Source organism: Melanotaenia boesemani, chromosome 19 (assembly GCF_017639745.1).
Source record: "Melanotaenia boesemani isolate fMelBoe1 chromosome 19, fMelBoe1.pri, whole genome shotgun sequence".
Classification (NCBI taxonomy): domain Eukaryota; kingdom Metazoa; phylum Chordata; class Actinopteri; order Atheriniformes; family Melanotaeniidae; genus Melanotaenia; species Melanotaenia boesemani.
This window is the reverse complement of record NC_055700.1, coordinates 31,487,653-31,506,967: the sequence shown is the minus strand read 5'-3', so window position 1 is coordinate 31,506,967 and position 19,315 is coordinate 31,487,653. Positions and strand designations below refer to the sequence as shown.

The window sequence follows — 19,315 nt, the reverse complement described above, 5'->3', positions numbered from 1 at the left end:
ACGGGAGTTTATGATCCAGTCAGGTAGTTCATAACCCAGATAGGTAGTGTATAATCCAGGCAGGTAATGTGTAATCTAGTCAGATATATATATAAATCAGTCAGGTAGTTTATGATCCAGGCAGGTAGTCTGTCATCCAGTCAGGTAGTGTATCATCTTGTCAGAGATATATAATCCAGTCAGGTAGTGTCTAAACTAGTCAGGTAGTTTGTAATCTAGTCAGATATATATTATCCAGTCAGGTAGTCTATAATCCAGATGGGTAGTGTATAATCAAGTCAGGTAGTCTATAATCCAGATAGGTAGTGTATTATCCAGTCAGGTAATTGATAGTCTAGTCAGATATATATAATCCAGTCATTTAGTTTATAATCCAGTCAGGTAGTATATAATCCAGGCAGGTAGTCTATTATCCAGTCAGGTATTCTATAATCTAGTCAGATAAATATAATCCAGTCAGGTAGTTTATGATGCAGTCAGGTAGTGTTTAATCCAGTCCTATATATATAATCCAGTCAGGTAGTATATAATCCAGATAGCTAGTGTATAATCCAGTCGGGTACTGTATAGTCTAGTCAGATATATATAATCCAGTCAAGTACTTTATAATCCAGCCAGGCAGTATACAATTCAGGCAGGTAGTCTGTAAGTGACTCAGGTAGTGTATAATCTAGTCAGATATATATAATCCAGTCAGGTAGTGTATAATTTATTCAGATTCATATAATCCAGTCAGGTAGTTTATGATCCAGTCAGGTGGTTTATAATCCAGTCAGGTAGTATATAATCCAGACAGGTAGTTCACAATCCAGACAGGTAGTGTATAATCCAGTTTGGAAGTGTATAATCAAGTCAGATATATATAATCCAGTCATTTAGTTTATAATCCAGTGAGGTAGTATATAATCCAGGCAGGTACTCTATTATACAGTCAGGTAGTGCATAATCTAATCAGATATGTATAATCCAGTCAGGTAGTTTTTAATCCAGCTAGGTAGTTCACAATCTAGACAGACAGTGTACAATCCAGTCAGGAAGTGTACAATCTTTTCAGATATATATAATCCAGGCAGTCAGTTTATAATCCAGTCAGGTAGTATATTATCCAGTCAGGTAATTATATGCTAGTCAGATATATATAATCCAGTCACGTAGTCTATAATCCAGTCAGGTAGTGTATAATCCAGTTTGGAAGTGTATAATCAAGTCAGATATATATAATCCAGTCATTTAGTTTATAATCCAGTGAGGTAGTATATAATCCAGGCAGGTAGTCTATTATACAGTCAGGTAGTGCATAATCTAATCAGATATGTATAATCCAGTCAGGTAGTGTCTAAACTAGTCAGGTAGTTTGTAATATAGTCAGATATATATTATCCAGTCAGGTAGTCTATAATCCAGATGGGTAGTGTATAATCCAGTCAGGTAGTCTATAATCCAGATAGGCAGTGTAAAATCCAGTCAGGTAATTGATAGTCTAGTCAGATATATATAATCCAGTCATTTAGTTTATAATCCAGTGAGGTAGTATATAATCCAGGCAGGTAGTCTATTATCCAGTCAGGTATTCTATAATCTAGTCAGATAAATATAATCCAGTCAGGTAGTTTATGATCCAGTCATGCAGTATACAATCCAGGCACGTAGTCTGTAATCCAGTCAGGTAGTGTATAATCTAGTCAAATATATATAATCCAGTCAGGTAATCTATAATCTAGTCACATATATATATATTCCAGTCAGGCAGTTTATGATGCAGTCAGGTAGTTTATAATCCAGTCAGGTAGTATATAATCAAGACAGGTAGTTTATATTCCAGTCAGGTAGTATATAGTCCAGACAGGTAGTCTATAATCCAGTCAGGTAGTGTATAATCTTGTCAGACATATATAATTTAGACAGGTAGTGTATAATCTAGTCAGGTAGTATATAATCTAGTCAGATATATATAATCCAGTCAAGTACTTTATAATCCAGTTAGGCAGTATACAATCCAGACAGGTTGTCTGTAATCGACTCAGGTTGTGTATAATCTAGTCAAATATACATAATCCAGTCAGGTAGTGTATAATCTATTCAGATATATATATATTCCGGTCAGGTAGTTTATAATCCAGATAAGTAGTGTATAATCCAGTCTTGTAGTGCATAGTCTAGTCAGATATATATAATCCAGTCAAGTACTTTATAATCCAGTCAGGCAGTATACAATCCAGACAGGTTGGCTGTAATCGACTCAGGTTGTGTATAATCTAGTCAAATATATATAATCCAGTCAAGTAGTGTATAATCTTTTCAGATATATATAATCCGGTCAGGTGGTATATAATCCAGTCAGGTAGTATTTAATCAAGACAGGTAGTCTATAATCCAGTCAGGTAGTCTATAATCTTGTCAGACATATATAATTTAGTTAGGTAGTGTATAGTCTTGTCAGATATATATTTTCCAGTCAATTACTTTATTATCAAGTCATGCAGTATACAATCCAGGCAGGTTGTCTGTAATCGACTCAGGTAGTGTATAATCTAGTCATATATATATAATCCAGTCAGGTAGTGTATAATCTATTCAGATATATCTAATCCGGTCAGGTAGTTCATGATCCAGTCAGGTGGTTTATAATCCAGTCAGGTAGTATATAATCCAGACAGGTAGTCTATAATCCAGTCAGGTAGTGTATAATCTTGTCAGACATATATAATTTAGTTAGGTACTGTATAGTCTTGTCATTTATATATAATCCAGTCAATTACTTTATAATCCCGTCAGGCAGTATACAATCCAGGCAAGTAGTCTGTAATAGACTCAGGTAGTGTATAATCTAGTCATATATGTATAATCCAGTCAAGAAGTGAATATTCTGGTCAGATATATATAATCTAGTCAGGTAGTTTATAATCCAGCCAGTTACTATACAATACAGGCAGGCAGTCTTTATTCCTGTCAGGTAGTGTATAATTAACTCAGGTAGGGTGTTATCCAGTCCGATTTTTATACTCCAGTGAGGTAATCGATGATCCAGTCAGGTAGTTTATAGTTCAGTCTGGCAGTATATAATCCAGATACGTATCGTATAATCCTTTCAGGTAGTGTGTAATCTGGTCAGATATATATGATCCATTCAGGTAATCTATAATCCAGTGAGGTAGTGTATATTCTTGTCAGACATATACAAATTAGTCAGGTAGTGTATAATCTAATCAGGTAGTGTATAGTCTAGTCAGATATATATAATCCAGTCAATACTTTATAATCCAGTCAGGCAGTATATAATCCAGTCAGGTAGTCTGTAATCCACTCAGGTAGTGTATAATCTAGTCAGATATTTATAATCCAGTCAGGTAGTGTATAATCTATTCAGATATATATAATCCGGTCAGGCAGTTTATGATCCAGTCAGGTCGTTTTTTATTCCACATAGTGTATAGTCTTGTCAGATATATATAATCCAGTCAATTACTTTATAATCCAGTCATGCAGTATACAATCCAGGCAGGTAGTCTGTAATCCAAGCAGGCAGTCTATAATCCAGTCAGGTAGTGTATAATCTAGTCATATGTGTATAATCCAACCAACAAGTGAATATTATAGTCAGATATATATAATCTAGTCAGGTAGTTTATAATCCAGTCAGTTACTATACAATACAGGCAGGCAGTCTTTAATCCAGTCAGGTAGTGTATAATTAACTCAGGTAGGGTGTAATCCAGTCCGATATTTATACACCAGTGAGGTAGTGTATAATCTAGTCAGATCTATATAATCCAGTCAGGTAGTGTATAATCTATTCAGATATATATAATCCGGTCAGGTAGTTTATGATCCAGTCAGGTGGTTTATAATCCAGTCAGGTAGTATATAATCCAGACAGGTAGTCTATAATCGAGTCAGGTGGTGTATAATCTAATCATATATATAGAATATCACACATGGTGTTCATTTCTGTCATGCTGACAAGTAAAAAGTAGTGGAGGCATTTTTCTCCAAATGTTCTTTGATCCCCCTAGGGAAACATTCTCAGTGCGGAAAAGTTAATTCATGAACATGTGGAGGCATTATTGACCTGTTGTTTGAAATCAGCGTTTGTTTTTATTTTTCTTGTTCCAGGTGAGGAGTCCAGCCCAGCTGGAATTCTTGGAGGAGAAACCATTCCAGTGGAAGAGTCTTTTCTCAAAAAATCTGGTCATCAAAGTAAAAGTCAAAGAATACTCCCTTCCTGTCTGGGCTGGTACTTGGAAAATCATGAACTTCCCCTTCAGACAGCAGAAAAAGAACTGGGATTGCGTTTGGCCTCATTACCAACAAACGTCCAGCGAGAAGTTAGACATGTTGGACATCATTCAGCAACTAGAGGATCAGGTGGGGATCATTCTCTATTTATTCTTCTATTTATCTGTGTTCTTTCATGTGACAATGCCACTAAGTATGAATTCAAATCTTTCCAATAATCAATCAGAATGAACTTTCTGACTGGGAGGATTCATGGCGACTATTTGGAGTAGAAGCTGAAACAGAGGAGGAGATACAAACCCCAGGCTCCTTTAGCACTGATAGCAGAGCGATTAGGATAAATGAGGTTGTGGTGCCAGGATGGAACAAGTCCTGGCTCCTCTCTGCAGCTCCTCCTGAGGAACATGAAGAGCGCCAGAAAAGCTGGAGCTCCTGCTGGGGATTCAGACAGCAGCTCAGGTGGGTTGGAGCATGGCTTCATACTGAACACACAAGCCATTTTTATAATAAATGTTCCACCCAGTGGTGACTTCTTACGCTTCTTGCTAGTAGAACTGTGTGTCTCACTCATGTCTGTAAGAGACAACTATGACATGAAATTGTAGCCAAAACCTTTACAGGGCAGAACATCTGCAAATCCCATGTATGAGCATCTCCAGCATAGAGCATCTCTGGAGAAATGTAGCTTCTGACAGGATTTCAGTTAATCTGGTTTGTTGTGAAATGTTCCACCATTTCACACCCACAGAATTCATTCTATAAAATGCAACCAAGGCTCTGAAAACCACAAATGAAAGAAATATTTTAGGCGGCAGCCAAACCGTTTTCTTTCTGCAGGCACTTCTTTCAGCTTGCCCGGGGGATCACTCAGACCTTCTCCCAGTTGTACATCCCATAACACCTCATCATAGAGGTGTCCAAAAGGCATTCCAAACAGATATTGGTTTAGTAAAAGCCAAACTTTTTATTTTTCCCACTTCATTGTTAGAGATTTTCAAAGATGGGCTCAGAGAGCACTTGACCACGTATAAAAAAACTTCCCTGAAGTATATTTCAAAAGGAGTCACCTTAAGAGTTATAATCTCACTCACAATCTACAACATTCATATCAGCTTGAAAGAAATGTTGGACTTAGGGTCATCACAGCTCATAGGTGAGAGTCAGAGTTACATCACAGATTATGATTTATTCATAGCTACTGTTTTAACAACCACTAAGAAATAATGTAAATAAATAAATAAATAAATAAAATAAAATGGCAAAGTTTTATTGAAGTCAAACTGGAAAGTAAAAATTATTTACAGATGGCAATAGTATTTAGTTTTTAAAGAGGACATAAAACAATTTTAGTACAAGTAAGAAATGATGCACTGTGGGGGTTTTAATGTACTAAGTCCAGTTTGACCAAATAAATGCAAGTAAAGCAGGATTTAATGACTAACAGCGGGATTTTGAAGTCAGTTCGTTGCCAGACAGGAACCAGTGTAAAGATCTGAGGACTGGAGTTCTAGGATCTATGTTCCTGGTCTTAGTGAGGACTGGAGTTCTAGGATCTACATTCCTGGTCTTAGTGAGGACTGGAGTTCTAGGATCTACTTTCCTGGTCTTAGTGAGGACTGGAGTTCTAGAATCTACTTTCCTGGTCTTAGTGAGGACTGGAGTTCTAGGATCTACGTTCCTGGTCTTATTGAGGACTGGAGTTCTAGGATCTACTTTCCCAGTCTTAGTGAGCACTGGAGTTCTAGGATCTACTTTCCCAGCCTTAGTGAGGACTGGAGTTTCAGGATCTACTTTCCTGGTCTTAGTGAGGACTATAGTTCTAGGATCTACTTTCCCAGTCTTAGTGAGGACTGGAGTTCTAGGATCTACATTCCTGGTCTTAGTGAGGACTGGAGTTCTAGGATCTACTTTCCTGGTCTTAGTGAGGACTGGAGTTCTAGAATCTACTTTCCTGGTCTTAGTGAGGACTGGAGTTCTAGGATCTACGTTCCTGGTCTTATTGAGGACTGGAGTTCTAGGATCTACTTTCCCGGTCTTAGTGAGCACTGGAGTTCTAAGATCTACTTTCCCAGCCTTAGTGAGGACTGGAGTTTTAGGATCTACTTTCCTGGTCTTAGTGAGGACTATAGTTCTAGGATCTACTTTCCCAGTCTTAGTGAGGACTGGAGTTCTAGGATCCACTTTCCCAGTCTTAGTGAGGACTGGAGTTCTAGGATCTACTTTCCTGGCCTTAGTGAGGACTGGAGTTTTAGGATGAACTTTCCTGGTCTTAGTGAGGACTGGAGTTCTAGGATCTATGTTCCTGGTCTTATTGAGGACTGGAGTTCTAGGATCTACTTTCCCAGTCTTAGTGAGGACTGGAGTTCTAGGATCTACTTTCCTGGCCTTAGTGAGGACTGGAGTTCTAGGATCTACTTTCCTAGTCTTAGTGAGGACTGGAGTTCTAGGATCTACGTTCCTGGTCTTATTGTGGACTGGAGTTCTAGGATCTACTTTCCCAGTCTTAGTGAGGACTGGAGTTTTAGGATCTACTTTCCTGGCCTTAGTGAGGACTAGAGTTCTAGGATATACATTCCTGGTCTTATTGAGGACTGGAGTTCTAGGATCTACTTTCCTGGTCTTAGTGAGGACTGGAGTAGCAGAGTTCTGGACTAACTGCAGCTGTCTGATGGACTTTTTAGGGAGACCTGTGAGGACAGCATTACAGTAGTCCCGTCTACTAATTATAAATGTAGACCAGTTTTTCTAAATCCTGCTGAGTCATCAGTCCTTTAATCCTCCAGATGTTTTTAAGTGATAACAGGCCAACTTCACAGCTGTCTTAATATAACTGCTAAAATCCAGGTCTGAGTCCAGGACTACTCCCAGGTCTGAGTCCAATACTGCTCCCAGGTCTGAGTCCAGTGCTACTCCCAGGTCTGAGTCCAGGACTACTCCCAGGTCTGAGTCCAGGACTACTCCCAGGTCTGAGTCCAGGACTGCTCCCAGGTCTGAGTCCAGGACCACTCCCAGGTCTGAGTCCAGGACTACTCCCAGGTTTGAGTCCAGGACTGTCTCCCAGGTCTGAGTGCAGGACTACTCCCAGGTTTCTGGCTTGGTTGGTAGTTTTGAACTTTGCAGTTTGAAGCTAAGAAATTACTTTAAATTTTGCTTCTTTGGCTCCAAAAACTATTATTTCAGTTTAGTCTTCTTTTAAGTTCTGGCCCATCCGATCTTTAATCTGATCCATGCAGGTGATCAGAGTCTGGATTGGACTGTGGTCTCCTGGTGAGATGGTTATGTAGATGTGTGTGTCAACAGCGTTGTAATGTGAGTTAGTGGCAGCATGTAGATGTTGAACAGCAGTGGTCCAAGGATGGAGGCTTGGGGAACTCCACAGGTTATTTAGGTTCGCTCAGATTTATAGTTACCTATAGACACAAAGTAATTCCTGTCTTTTAGACAGGACTCAAACCAGTTAACTGCAGAGCCATGATAATCTGGTTGCTGTATCGTGCTGAACAAATTTGCTCTGCCAAGGGGAGGCCTATGGGTAAGGCTCCTCTTCATAATCTAATTAATTTATTTATTTATTTACTTTGAATCACGGAATCTATGTAATCTTACTGTTACACCTGTACATGAACACACCAGGAAATTTCCTACAACTTTTACAAAAGCAAAAACACACACACAAAAAAAACAGGGCTGCCAGTCATTAAGAGTTTTTAAATAATAACCAAATGAAAAAGACATAACAGCGACCAGATACTAACTCCCAGGAAAAAAATTATAATTATCGCTTAGTATTAAAACCCACTAGACAACTCAGTGACTGTGTCAGCATGCAGAGCATGAGAAACAAGGAGTGATCAGTGATGAAGAGTGGTGAGTGAGATCATGCAAATGCGACCACACCTCCACAGAGGCCAGAGGCAGACCAGGGCCTGGGCCAGGCCCTCAGCAGCAGACCCGGAGCACCAACCCAAACCACCCCACCACAAAGACGACTCCAGCCCCACCCGAAGGGCGGCAGAGGAGAGCCCCAGCAAGAGCCCCCCACGGTCCCGAGGCACAGGCCCCAGTGGGCCAAGGGCAGCCCAAGCGAAGGGCCCAGGGCCCCAGGAGCCCAGAGGCGGCCGCCCCACCCCTCAAAGGCAGAGGGCCCGCAACAAGCCTAGGAGGACCAGGCCTCCCCAGACAGCCACCCGCCGTAGGCCAGCACACACCCCGATGTTCCAGCCGCACACCCTGGGAACCAGGGTGCTATCGGCCCCCTCCCCCCACTCCCCACCTACTTCAATCTGCACCCCCTTTTAACCCCACACTCACACCCTCCCCCACGCCGCACCCACAATCACTCACCACCACACAGTCACGCCACACACAACCCACCCACCATGCCCCGTGGGGGACACCCCAGGCGGACCAGCGGACAGTGAGCCCCAAGCACCCCCCCCTTGACCCAACCCCCACAGAGCCAGCAGCCCACCAGCGCAGCCACCCCGGGACCCGGCCCCGGGGCAACCACCTCCCCCCGGCCACACACAGGGGGAACAGGGGTGTGAGAGGTCCCCAATACCTCCCCGCTCCTGACTGTTTATGTAGTGTGTGTTGTGTGCAATTAAAATTGAGGGGCAGTGACCGCAATGAGCCGGGAGCCACCTAAGTGGCTTAACCCCGCCCCAACCACACACAGAAACACATGCACACACCTATTTCCTTGCACACTCCCGCTCATCCTAACTCATATATGCCCTCTCAGCCCCACCCAAAAAATATAAACACTCACACAGCATCCAACCCTTCCACTCTTACTCCCCAGACACACCCCCACTCATCCTAACACATGCATACGCAATCACACAAACATACCCCCCCCCCATCCACACAAACATCATCCAAAGTATAGACACACACACACAACATACAAGCATCCCTGTCTCACACCCCAGTACCCCCTCCTATAATCCCCTGAATCCCACTCAGCCCTCCTTCAAACCCCTACACCCCCCCTGCCCCCGGGCCATACCCTGGGTCCCAGGGTGTCAACCAGACACCAGGGCATGCACCAACCCACACCACGGCAGCACATCCGGGCAGGCCCAGACCCCTGGCACAGACGGAGCCCACCACCCCGGAGGGAGAAGGACCACCCCCGGGCACCAGAGCCCAGAACCCCCACCCAGCCCGCCCCGGAATAGCCCGGCCGCCCGGCCCAGGACCGACACCCACCAACTCAGGCACCATCAGTGGCCTCACCCCCCGCCACGAGGCCACGAGGCAACTCCAACTGCTGGCCCCCGACGAGGCCAGACCCAGAGCCACCCCCACCGCAGAGCAGCCCGGTCCTGCACCACGGGCAACCACAAAGAACCCGCAACCACCAGTCACTCCCGGCCATTTCTCAAACCCCCATAGCAATGAGGTCACAGTCCTCCACCTACACTAAGTGATGGAACTAAGCACAGGGGACCAGAGGGAATGCGATTTAGCTAAATAGTTCTTTGAGGAGGCAGACATTGTCTCACTACTGATGTGGTCAACAAAGAGATTCCTAAACTGCTAAATACACAGATTATTTTTGTTTTTCCAGTTCACAAGGATAGTTTTCTTTGCGATGCATAATGCTGTACGTATCATGTGTGCAAAGTTAATTGCCATATTAATGTCACCCAAGTCACCTAGTAGACATAGTGCGGGGATTGTAGGAATATTACATTTAAACCATGTTGACATGTCCACACATACCTGAAGCCAGAACCTGCGGACAGGTGTGCAGGACCACAAGGCATGGAGATAGTTGTCTGGTGTGTTTTCATTGCAGTGTGTGCAGATGTTTGATTGTGACAGACCCATCCTGAACATCCTTTGTCCTGTATAACGAGTTCTATGTAGAATTTTGAATTGTATTAGTTGCATATTTGAATTCTTTGTCATTTTAAAGGTGTTTAAACATATTTGTGACCATTTATCTTTATTAAAGTTACTGGATAAGTCACCCTCCCATTTTGAGGTTGGAAGACAGATTGAGTCTTCTAGTTTGGATAATAGTCTATATGTTTTGATAATAGCTTTGGGGCATTGAGATTCATGAATTCTGCCACCCTAATAGGTAGCTGTAAGTTTAATTGATTAATGGTATATTTTTTTACATATAATAGATTTGAGCCGGTGATATTCTAAAAATGTTTTGCTACTGATTCCATATTGTGAAGTGAGCATATTAAATGATAAGAAGTTTGCATTTTCTATTATATGTTCTAACTCTTTTATTCCTTTATTTTTCCATGAGTAAAATTGATAAGCTTTTTGTTTTGCAGGATGTCAGGGTTGTTCCAGAGGGGTATAAACTTACATGAAAAAAGTGAGGATTTGGTTATTTTTAGAAAATCCCACCAAGCCACTAAGGAGGAACTGATATTGATGCTTTTAAAACACTGATGTGTTTTGATGGCTGAGCTGATGAATGGCAGGTCAGAGATAAACACATCCTCACACAAGGCTTGCTCTACATCTAACCATGATTTATCCATACTGCTAGATTTAAGCCATTTGCAGATATACTGCAGCTTGTTAGCTAAGAAAACATGATTAAAGTTGGGTAGCTCCAATCCGCCTCTATCTTTAGTCTGTTGTAAAGTTTTTAGACTGATACGTGATGGCTTGTTTTTCCATAAAAATTAATATATATGTGAGTCCAGTGACTTAAACCAGCTGGAGGATGGTTTAGTGGGTATCATTGAAAACAGGTAGTTTACTTTAGATAGACCCATCATTTTAACTGTGGCAACCCTCACCATGAGTGATATGGGTAAGTGCCTCCACCATGAGAGATCATCCTCTATTGCTTTAAGTAGCTGGACATAATTTAGCTTTGTTAGTTTTGATAACCTGGGGGAAATGTTTATGCCTAGATATCTAATGTTTCCAGACTGTATTGTAGTATTGGGTATGTTTTGTAGGTCACAGTTGATGGGCATAATAATAGTCTTAGACCAGTTAATAGAGTAGTCAGATATTGATGACAATGTGTTAATAAGTGTGATTGTCTGGGGGAGAGATGTCGGTGAGTTCTGGAGGAAAAGTAATACGTCATCAGCATAAAGACTTATCTTATGTTCTATATTTTTGGCATGGATTCCTTTAATCTCTTTATTTTGTCTTATGGCAGCAGCTAGAGGTTCAATAAAAATAGCAAAGAGTGATGGAGAAAGCGGGCAGCCCTGTCTGGTTCCTCTCTGCAAACAGAAGCTTGGAGAGGTTTGATCATTGGTCTTCACACATGCATTTGGGTTGTTATATAATATCTTTATCCAATCTATGAAAGATGACCCAAACCCAAATTTGTTTAACGTTGCAAATAAAAATTTCCAGTTTACTCGGTCAAATGCTTTTTCTGCGTCTAAAGAAATGACTGTGGATTCCAGGTTATGTAGAGTAGAATAATCTATGATGTTAATTAATCTACGCATGTTAGTAGAGGAATGTCTACCTTTAATAAAGCCCGTTTGGTCAGGATGTATTATTAGAGGGGTTATTTTTTCTATCCTTCTGGCCAAAGCTTTGCTAATTATTTTGAGATGTACATTTATTTATGAAATTGGACGGTAACTGGATGGAAGTGTCGGGTCTTTACCTGGTTTTAATAGTAGAGTAATATTGGCTAGGTTCATATTTGAAGGTATTTTTTGTTTTTCCTTTATTTCTAATATCATATTGTAGAAAGTGAGTGCCAGCATTGTCCAGAATTCTTTGTAGAATTCTGCTGGGTAACCATCTGGACTGGAGCTTCTTGGAGTTCGCCGACTGAAAGGGGGGAATCCAAGACCATTTTATTTTCATGTTTTAATTGTGGAAGATTGATGTTACTAAGAAACTTACCAATATTGTCATCTGTTGTAGTTAGTTGTGATGTATATAATGTTTTATAGAATTCTTTGAAAGTGTTATTTATCTTGTCAGGGTCGTGGCTGATGTTTCCTTCTGGATCTCTGACAGAGGAGATGGTTGTTTTCTCCTTGTTTGTTTTTAACTGATTAGCCAGGAACCGTCCAGAGTTGTTGCCATGCTCAAAATTCTCCAAGCGAAGTCTTTGCACCAAGAATTGCGTCTTTTTATCTATTATTTCATTAAGTTCAAGTTTAGCTTTCCTTATAGCATTTAGTGTGTGTTCTTCTGGAGAGACATGGTAAGTGTCCTCTAAGGATTTAATTCTGAGTTCTAACTCTGAAATTCTCAAAGTTTCCTTCTTTTTCTTATGAGAAGAAAAGGAAATAATTTTCCCTCTCATTACTGCTTTTCCTGCTTCCCAAAGAACACACGCTGAAGTTTCTGGCAAGTCGTTATTTTCTAGATATAAGGACCATTCTCTTTTGAAGTAGCTGATAAACTCAGGATCTTTAAGTAGTGACGTATTAAATCTCCAGTTTCTAGTTGCTGGTTTATTGCTCTTACTTCTCAGAGTGAGTGATACTGGTGCGTGATCACTAATGCTAATAGGATGGATTCTGATTTCTGACATGTCATTCATCAGCGAGCTGCTAGTTAAGAAATAATCTAATCTGGAATAGGAATGGTGAACTGAAGAGAAGGAGGTGTTTTCTCTTAGTGTGGGATGGTGAGAGCGCCAAGCATCACAGAGACAAAAATCCTTCATGTACTCTTTTACAGTTTCTGAGGATTTCCAGACTCGATGAGCTCCTGTGGTACTTTGTTTGTCCAGTATAATGTTAAAATCACCTCCTGTAATTAGTGTGTTATCTGAGTGACCATAGAGTGAGCTTTTCAACTATCCCTGTAAGTGTAATTTCAAGTTTCCACCATAACATAAAAAACAGGCCAAAATATTGAGGTGCTTCATTGGAAGTCATTTCAAATTGTAAATAAAAGAAAAAGGAAGGTAAAACACAGGCACAAAAATGTTTTCCAACAGTGAAACTTGCATAGTGTACCTGAGGTAGATCAGTTAAATTACAATAAAGAAACTAAAAACATTTCTTTCTGCATTAGCAAACGTGCCTTGTAATTTTATTTAGTTGTTCTGGATCAAGGAAGACGTGTAGACACCACGGAAAAGTTCAACCATTGACTTAACATTATCATATTCTGGTCCTAGCATGTAACTGAAAAATAACCTGATGGGAAATGTAAGCAAGTGGGGTGTTTACATAACATAGTGATTATTTGACATTTTTCTGAGAGCGGTTGCTTTCACTGGTTCAGTAAGGAGATAGAAAGCAAGACAAATGCAGATTTAGACATTTTTAAGGGACGCCAGCCTCTCCACCTGCCTGTCCACCCGCCTCTCAACCTGCCTCTCCACCTGCCTCTATTCCTGCCTCTCCACCCGACTCGCTACCTGCCTCTCCACCTGCCTCTACGCCTGCCTCTACTCCTGCCTCTCCACCCGCCTCTCTACTCGCCTTTCCACCTGCCTCTCCACCCACCTCTCTACTCGCCTTTCCACCTGCCTCTCCACCCGCCTCTCTACTCGCCGTTCCACCTGCCTCTACGCCTGCCTCTCCACCCGCCTCTCTACCTGCCTCCATTCCTGCCTCTCCACCAGCTTCTCCACTTGCCTCTCCAACTACCTCTGCACCAGCTTCCTCACCCACTTCTCCAACTGCTTCTCTACCAACTTCCCTTCCTGCCTGTCCACCCCCCCCCCCCGCGCCTCTCCACTTGTCTTTCTACCTGCCTCTACTCCTGCCTTTCCACCTGCATCTCCAACCTCTTCTCCAAAAACATCTCCTCCTGCCTCTCCACCTGTCTTTCTACCTGCCTCTACTCCTACATCTCCACCTGCATCTCCAACCTCTTCTCCAAAAACTTCTCCTCCTGCCTCTCCCCCTGCCTGTCCAGCAACTTCTCCAACCACTTATCCACCAGCCACCCATATCTGCCTCTCCATCTGCCTCCACTCCTACCTGTATTCCTGCCTCTACACAGACCTCTCCACCTGTCTCTCTACCTGCCTCCACTCCTACCTGTACTCCTGCCTCTCCACCCACCTCTCCACCTGCCACTATTCCTGCATCTCCACCCGCCTCTCTACCTGCCTCTATTCCTGCCTCTCCACCCACCTCTCCACCTGCCACTATTCCTGCATCTCCACCCGCCTCTCTACCCGCCTCTCTACTGCCTCTCTTCCTGCCTCTCCACTCACCTCTCTACCTGCCTCTATTCCTGCCTCTCCACCCGCCTCGCTACCTGCATCTGCACCAGCCTCTCTACCTGCCTCTCTACCCACCTCGCTACCTGCATCTCCACCCTCCTCTCTACCTGCCTCTCCACCAGCTTCTCCACCTGCCTGGCCAACTACCTCTCCACCAGCTTCTCCACCTGCCTGGCCAACTACCTCTCCACCAGCTTCTTCACCCACTTCTCCACCTCCATCTCCAACCGCTTCTCTACCAACATCCCTTCCTGCCTGTCGACTCACCTCTCCCCTGCCTCTCCACCTGTCTTTCTACCTGCCTCTACTCCTACCTCTCCACTTGCATCTCAAAGTCTCTTTGTCCTCCCCAAAGTGGCCTTGAAGCGACGGCCAGAAGGTAATAAAATGAACTCATTCTCGGGCAGTCTAACATAGAATGGGCTTTCCTTAATACATTTTCATTAAAAATGGCCAAAAGACCCTGTTACACATGGACTCCAGGAAGCCAAGGGGACGTTTAACAGATTTATTCATAGAATGGAATATTGCAGATACACATACGATTACCGACTGGGACGTGAGGAATCTGGAGATGGAACGGGAGTGAGTCCTTGAGATGTGTGGATTAAGGTCCGACAATGAGAGACTGAACTGATGGGGTATATAAAGGACTGGGGAACAAAGGAAGACAGGTGTGGCAGGTTGACTAGATTACGATGAGCGGATCAGGAACAGGTGTGGAGGATCAGGGGAGTGCTGGAGAATCAGGGGAGTGGCAGGACAGATTGTAACAGTACCCCCCCCTCCAAAAGGCCGGATTCCAGACGGCCGGGGAGGACGACAGGAAGGCTGTGAGGACAGGAGCTGGAGTCCTGGCGGACGACCACAAGGGGAAGACAAAAACACCCAAAACGTTGGTGGGCATCCAGGAGGACGGGAAAACCTGGACCGGATCCTTGGAGGACGCCCCGGAGGATGAGCAGGCCAGGTCCGGGACCTGGGAGGCCGGACTGACCGGAACCGGATCTCTGGAGGACGACCCGGAGGGCGAGCAGACCAGGGCCGGGTCATGGACGGAGGACGACCCGGAGGACGAGCAGACCAGGGCCGGGTCACGGAAGGAGGACGACCCGGAGGACGAGCAGACCAGGGCCGGGTCACGGAAGGAGGACGACCCGGAGGAGGAGCAGACCTGGGCCGGGTCACGGAAGGAGGACGACCCGGAGGACGAACAGACCAGAGCCGGATCACGGAAGGAGGACGACCCGGAGGACGAGCAGACCTGGGCCGGATCACGGAAGGAGGACGACCCGGAGGACATGTGGGCCTGTGGCTGACCCCTGGCGGACGGGCTGGCTTGCACCGGGGCTCTGGCGAACGGGCTAGGTGGATCTCTGGCGGCGGCTGAGCAGGCTGGACCTCCGGTGGCCTGCCAGAGGGCCGCTCGGACTGGAGCTGGAGCTCAGGCGGACAGCCGGAGGACTGCGCAGGCTGGAGCTCAGGCGGACGGCCTGAGTGATGCACTGGCTGGAGCTGGAGCTCAGGTGGACAGCCTGAGTGATGCACTGGCTGGAGCTGGAGCTCAGGCGGACGGCCTGAGGGATGCGCTGACTGGAGCTGGATCTCTGGCAGGCGCGCTGACTGGAGCTGGATCTCTGGCAGGCGCGCTGACTGGAGCTCTGGGAGGTGTGCTGACTGAAGCTGGAATGCAGGGAGGCACACAGACTGAAGCTCGAGCGCAGAGAGGGGTGCAGACAGGAGCTCTGGAAGACAGAGACATGTTAATAATAATTCTGGTGGGCGACCGGGAGGTCGCACAGACAGGTACTGAGTCTCTGGCGGGCGACCGGAAGGTCGCACTGACTGGAACTGAGTCTCTGGCGGGCGACCGGGAGGTCGCACTGACTGGAGCTGAGTCTCTGGCGGGCGACCGGGAGGTCGCACTGACTGGAGCTGAGTCTCTGGCGGGCGACCGGGAGGTCGCACTGACTGGAGCTGAGTCTCTGGCGGGCGACCGGGAGGTCGCACTGACTGGAGCTGAGTCTCTGGTGGGCGACGGGAAGGTCGCACTGACAGGAGCGGGAAACAGGAAGGACCCAGAGGCTGGAGAGGAGCGTCCCACTTGGAGACCCCCTCGGAGACCGGAGCCACTGGCAGGAGAGGAGCGCAGAAACCATCTACCTCCTCGGAGACAGGAACTGACAGGCTGGACAGAACCAGGGGCTGGAGAGGAGCGTCTCGCTCTGAGACCCCCTCGGAGACTGGACCCACTGGCGGGAGAGGAGCGTCGAAGCAGTCGACCTCCTCGGAGACTTGAGCTGACCTCGGACTGGTGAGCGCCGAACAGGACCGTTGCGCTGGTGTCGGAGGTAACAATGGTGCCGCCCGTGGCGCAGACGTCGGAGACCGAGCAGGAACAATCCGTGGCATCGGTGTATGATGTGGGAGATCCGGTGAAGACCGGGGAGCAGGCACGGGAGGCTGCAAGACAGGAACAGACCGGGGCTGTGGTGTCAGACGCAGAAGAGCCGGGACTGACCGTTGCTGTGGCGTCTGGCACTGTAGAGCCGGACCGGACTGGGAAGCAGGCGGAGAAGGCTGCAGGGCTGGTGCAGACCGGGGCTGTGGTGTAGGACGCTGTAGAGCCGGGACTGACCGGGGAGCAGGAGTCGGAGGCTGCGGAGCAGAACAGGACTGGGAAGCAGACATGGGAGTCTGTAGGACCGGGGCTGATCGTGGCTGGGGCGTCGGACGCTGTGGAGCCGGGGCTGACCGGGGAGCAGACGTTGGAAGCTGCGGAGCAGAACAGGACTGGGAAGCAGACATGGGAGGCTGCAGGACCGGGGCTGATCGTGGCTGTGGCGTCGGACGCTGTGGAGCCGGAACTGACCGTTGCTGGGGCGTCGGATGCTGTAGAGCCAGACAGGACCGGGGAACAGGCACAGGAGGCCGCAGGACAGGTGCTGACCGTGGCTGTAGCGTCAGACGCTGTGGAGCCAGAGTAGACCGTTGCTGGGGCGTCGGACGCTGTGGAGCCGGAGCAGACGTCAGCTCAGGGGACATGAGCCTGGGAGCTGGAGGCGACACAGGGGACGTGAACCTGGGAGCTGGAGGCGACACAGGGGACGTGAGCCTGGGAGCTGGAGGCGACGAGGGAGACGCTGGAGTGGAAGCCGGGGGAGACGCTGCAGGCGCTGGCGTGGAAGCCGGGGGAGACGCTGCAGGCGCTGGCGTGGAAGCCGGGGGAGACGCTGCAGGCGCTGGCGTGGAAGCCGGGGGAGACGCTGGTGGTGCTCTCAAACCTACACTCTCCAGTTGAGCCTCCATATAAACCTCCCAAGCCTCCTTTACCAGTTCGGCCAGATCCGGAAACACAAGGAGAAGGGTTGGTCTGGCTTCCAACTGGGTGACCAGGTCCATCGCTGAGCGGAGCCTCACCAGGGGTCCGGGGAGCTCAGCCAGTGCGTCCACATAGGTGTCCCATGTGGTGTGGACCGCACTGAAGTCCTTCGGGGAAAGGTAAACCTCCAGGTCTGGCAGTAATTCCTCCTGAATGCGTTTTCTCCAGCACATTTCGTCGGTTTTTGGTCGGACCTTCTGTTACACATGGACTCCAGGAAGCCAAGGGGACGTTTAACAGATTTATTCATAGAATGGAATATTGCAGATACACATACGATTACCGACTGGGACGTGAGGAATCTGGAGACGGAACGGGAGTGAGTCCTTGAGATGTGTGGATTAAGGTCCGACAATGAGAGACTGAACTGGTGGGGTATATAAAGGACTGGGGAACAAAGGAAGACAGGTGTGGCAGGTTGACTAGATTACGATGAGCGGATCAGGAACAGGTGTGGAGGATCAGGGGAGTGCTGGAGAATCAGGGGAGTGGCAGGACAGATTGTAACAGACCCTCCTGCTGGGATCCAGAAACTTTGCCAGCAGCTTTGACTAAGCGACCTAAGCGGTTTTTATCTGCCAAACTTAGGCTCCCGAACCAAGCAATAATACAAAAGGATAAAACCGATTCAATTACACTTTTGTAAAAAAGAGACAACATTTTAGTGCAAACGTTAAAAGACCTCATCTTTTTTAAAAAGAATAATCTCTTATGAACCTTTTTTGAGGTTAAGTCAATGTGAGACTTAAAAAATAATTTGTTGTCGAAGACCACACCCAAGTATTTATAACTGTCTACCTCCTCGATGGCAGCTGCTTTAATAAAAGTAGACGGGGGGTTTGACGGAGACTTCCTAAAATCAATAACCATATCTTTGGTTTTGGACACATTTATATGGAGGGAGGAGTTGTCACACCAGCTCACAAAATCATCCACGATCTGCCCATGTGCTGTCTCACCTTCCTCAAGAAGGCTAACGATGGCCGAGTCGTCAGCAAACTTTAAAATATATCTGTTATTAACATTACTGCGACACTCGTCAGTGTACAGAATGTATAGAAGAGGAGAAAGACAACAACCCTGTGGAGAACCTGTGGAAGATGGGAGCACATTAGAAAACGTGCCATTCACCTTCACACATTGGGACCTATTAGTAAGAAAATCTAAAATCCAGCCAGTCAAGTTAGGATGAATCTTAAAATCAGTAAGCCTTTCAACCAATAAACAGGGTTGCAAAGTGTTAAATGCGGATGAAAAATCCACAAACAAAACTCTGGCGTGAGTTTTGGTGCCTTCCAGGTGTTTTAACAACAAATGTAAAAGGGTAACCACAGCATCCTCCATGCCTCTACCCGCCCTGTATGCAAACTGGAATGGATCAAGGTACTTTTCTACCTGGGATAAAACTTCTTTCTTAATAATATTTTCAAAAGACTTCATAACAAGAGAGGTCAACGCTACAGGTCTAAAATCATTTAAACCAACAGGGGAGCTGCACTTAGGCACAGGAACAATTACAGAATGTTTCCAGATCTTGGGAA

At 45.8% G+C, this 19,315-nt stretch overlaps 2 protein-coding genes across 4 annotated transcripts in view; both read left to right on the top strand.

Moving 5' to 3' along the window:
* The window catches only part of LOC121629696 (glutamic acid-rich protein-like), a 57,522-nt gene that overhangs the window by 24,079 nt on the left and 14,128 nt on the right, over nucleotides 1-19,315 (top strand). For both annotated transcript variants that reach the window (XM_041969417.1, XM_041969419.1), the window contains 2 exons: nucleotides 4,114-4,365; nucleotides 4,463-4,695. In XM_041969417.1, the coding sequence (XP_041825351.1) occupies nucleotides 4,114-4,365; nucleotides 4,463-4,695 (485 nt within the window). The remainder of the gene's footprint in view (nucleotides 1-4,113; nucleotides 4,366-4,462; nucleotides 4,696-19,315) is intronic.
* Nucleotides 16,803-17,728, top strand: LOC121629706 (small cysteine and glycine repeat-containing protein 4-like). 2 transcript variants are annotated; one of them, XM_041969436.1, is made up of 2 exons: nucleotides 16,803-17,460; nucleotides 17,569-17,728. In XM_041969436.1, exons 1-2 carry the CDS (start codon nucleotides 17,082-17,084, stop codon nucleotides 17,691-17,693), a joined length of 504 nt encoding a protein of 167 aa, XP_041825370.1. In that variant the 5' UTR covers nucleotides 16,803-17,081; the 3' UTR covers nucleotides 17,694-17,728. The 2 variants fall into 2 exon arrangements, with proteins under 2 accessions (XP_041825370.1, XP_041825371.1); XM_041969437.1 differs by having other exon boundaries at nucleotides 16,803-17,464; nucleotides 17,639-17,728.

What these genes read in the sequence shown, in the direction of transcription:
- LOC121629706 (XM_041969436.1), top strand. Translation starts at nt 17,082, where the DNA reads ATGGGAGTCTGTAGGACCGGGGCTGATCGTGGCTGGGGCGTCGGACGC. An exon ending in CCTGGGAGCTGGAGGCGACA is followed by an intron (nt 17,461 to 17,568) that starts CAGGGGACGTGA and finishes ACGCTGCAGGCG; the next exon opens with CTGGCGTGGAAGCCGGGGGA.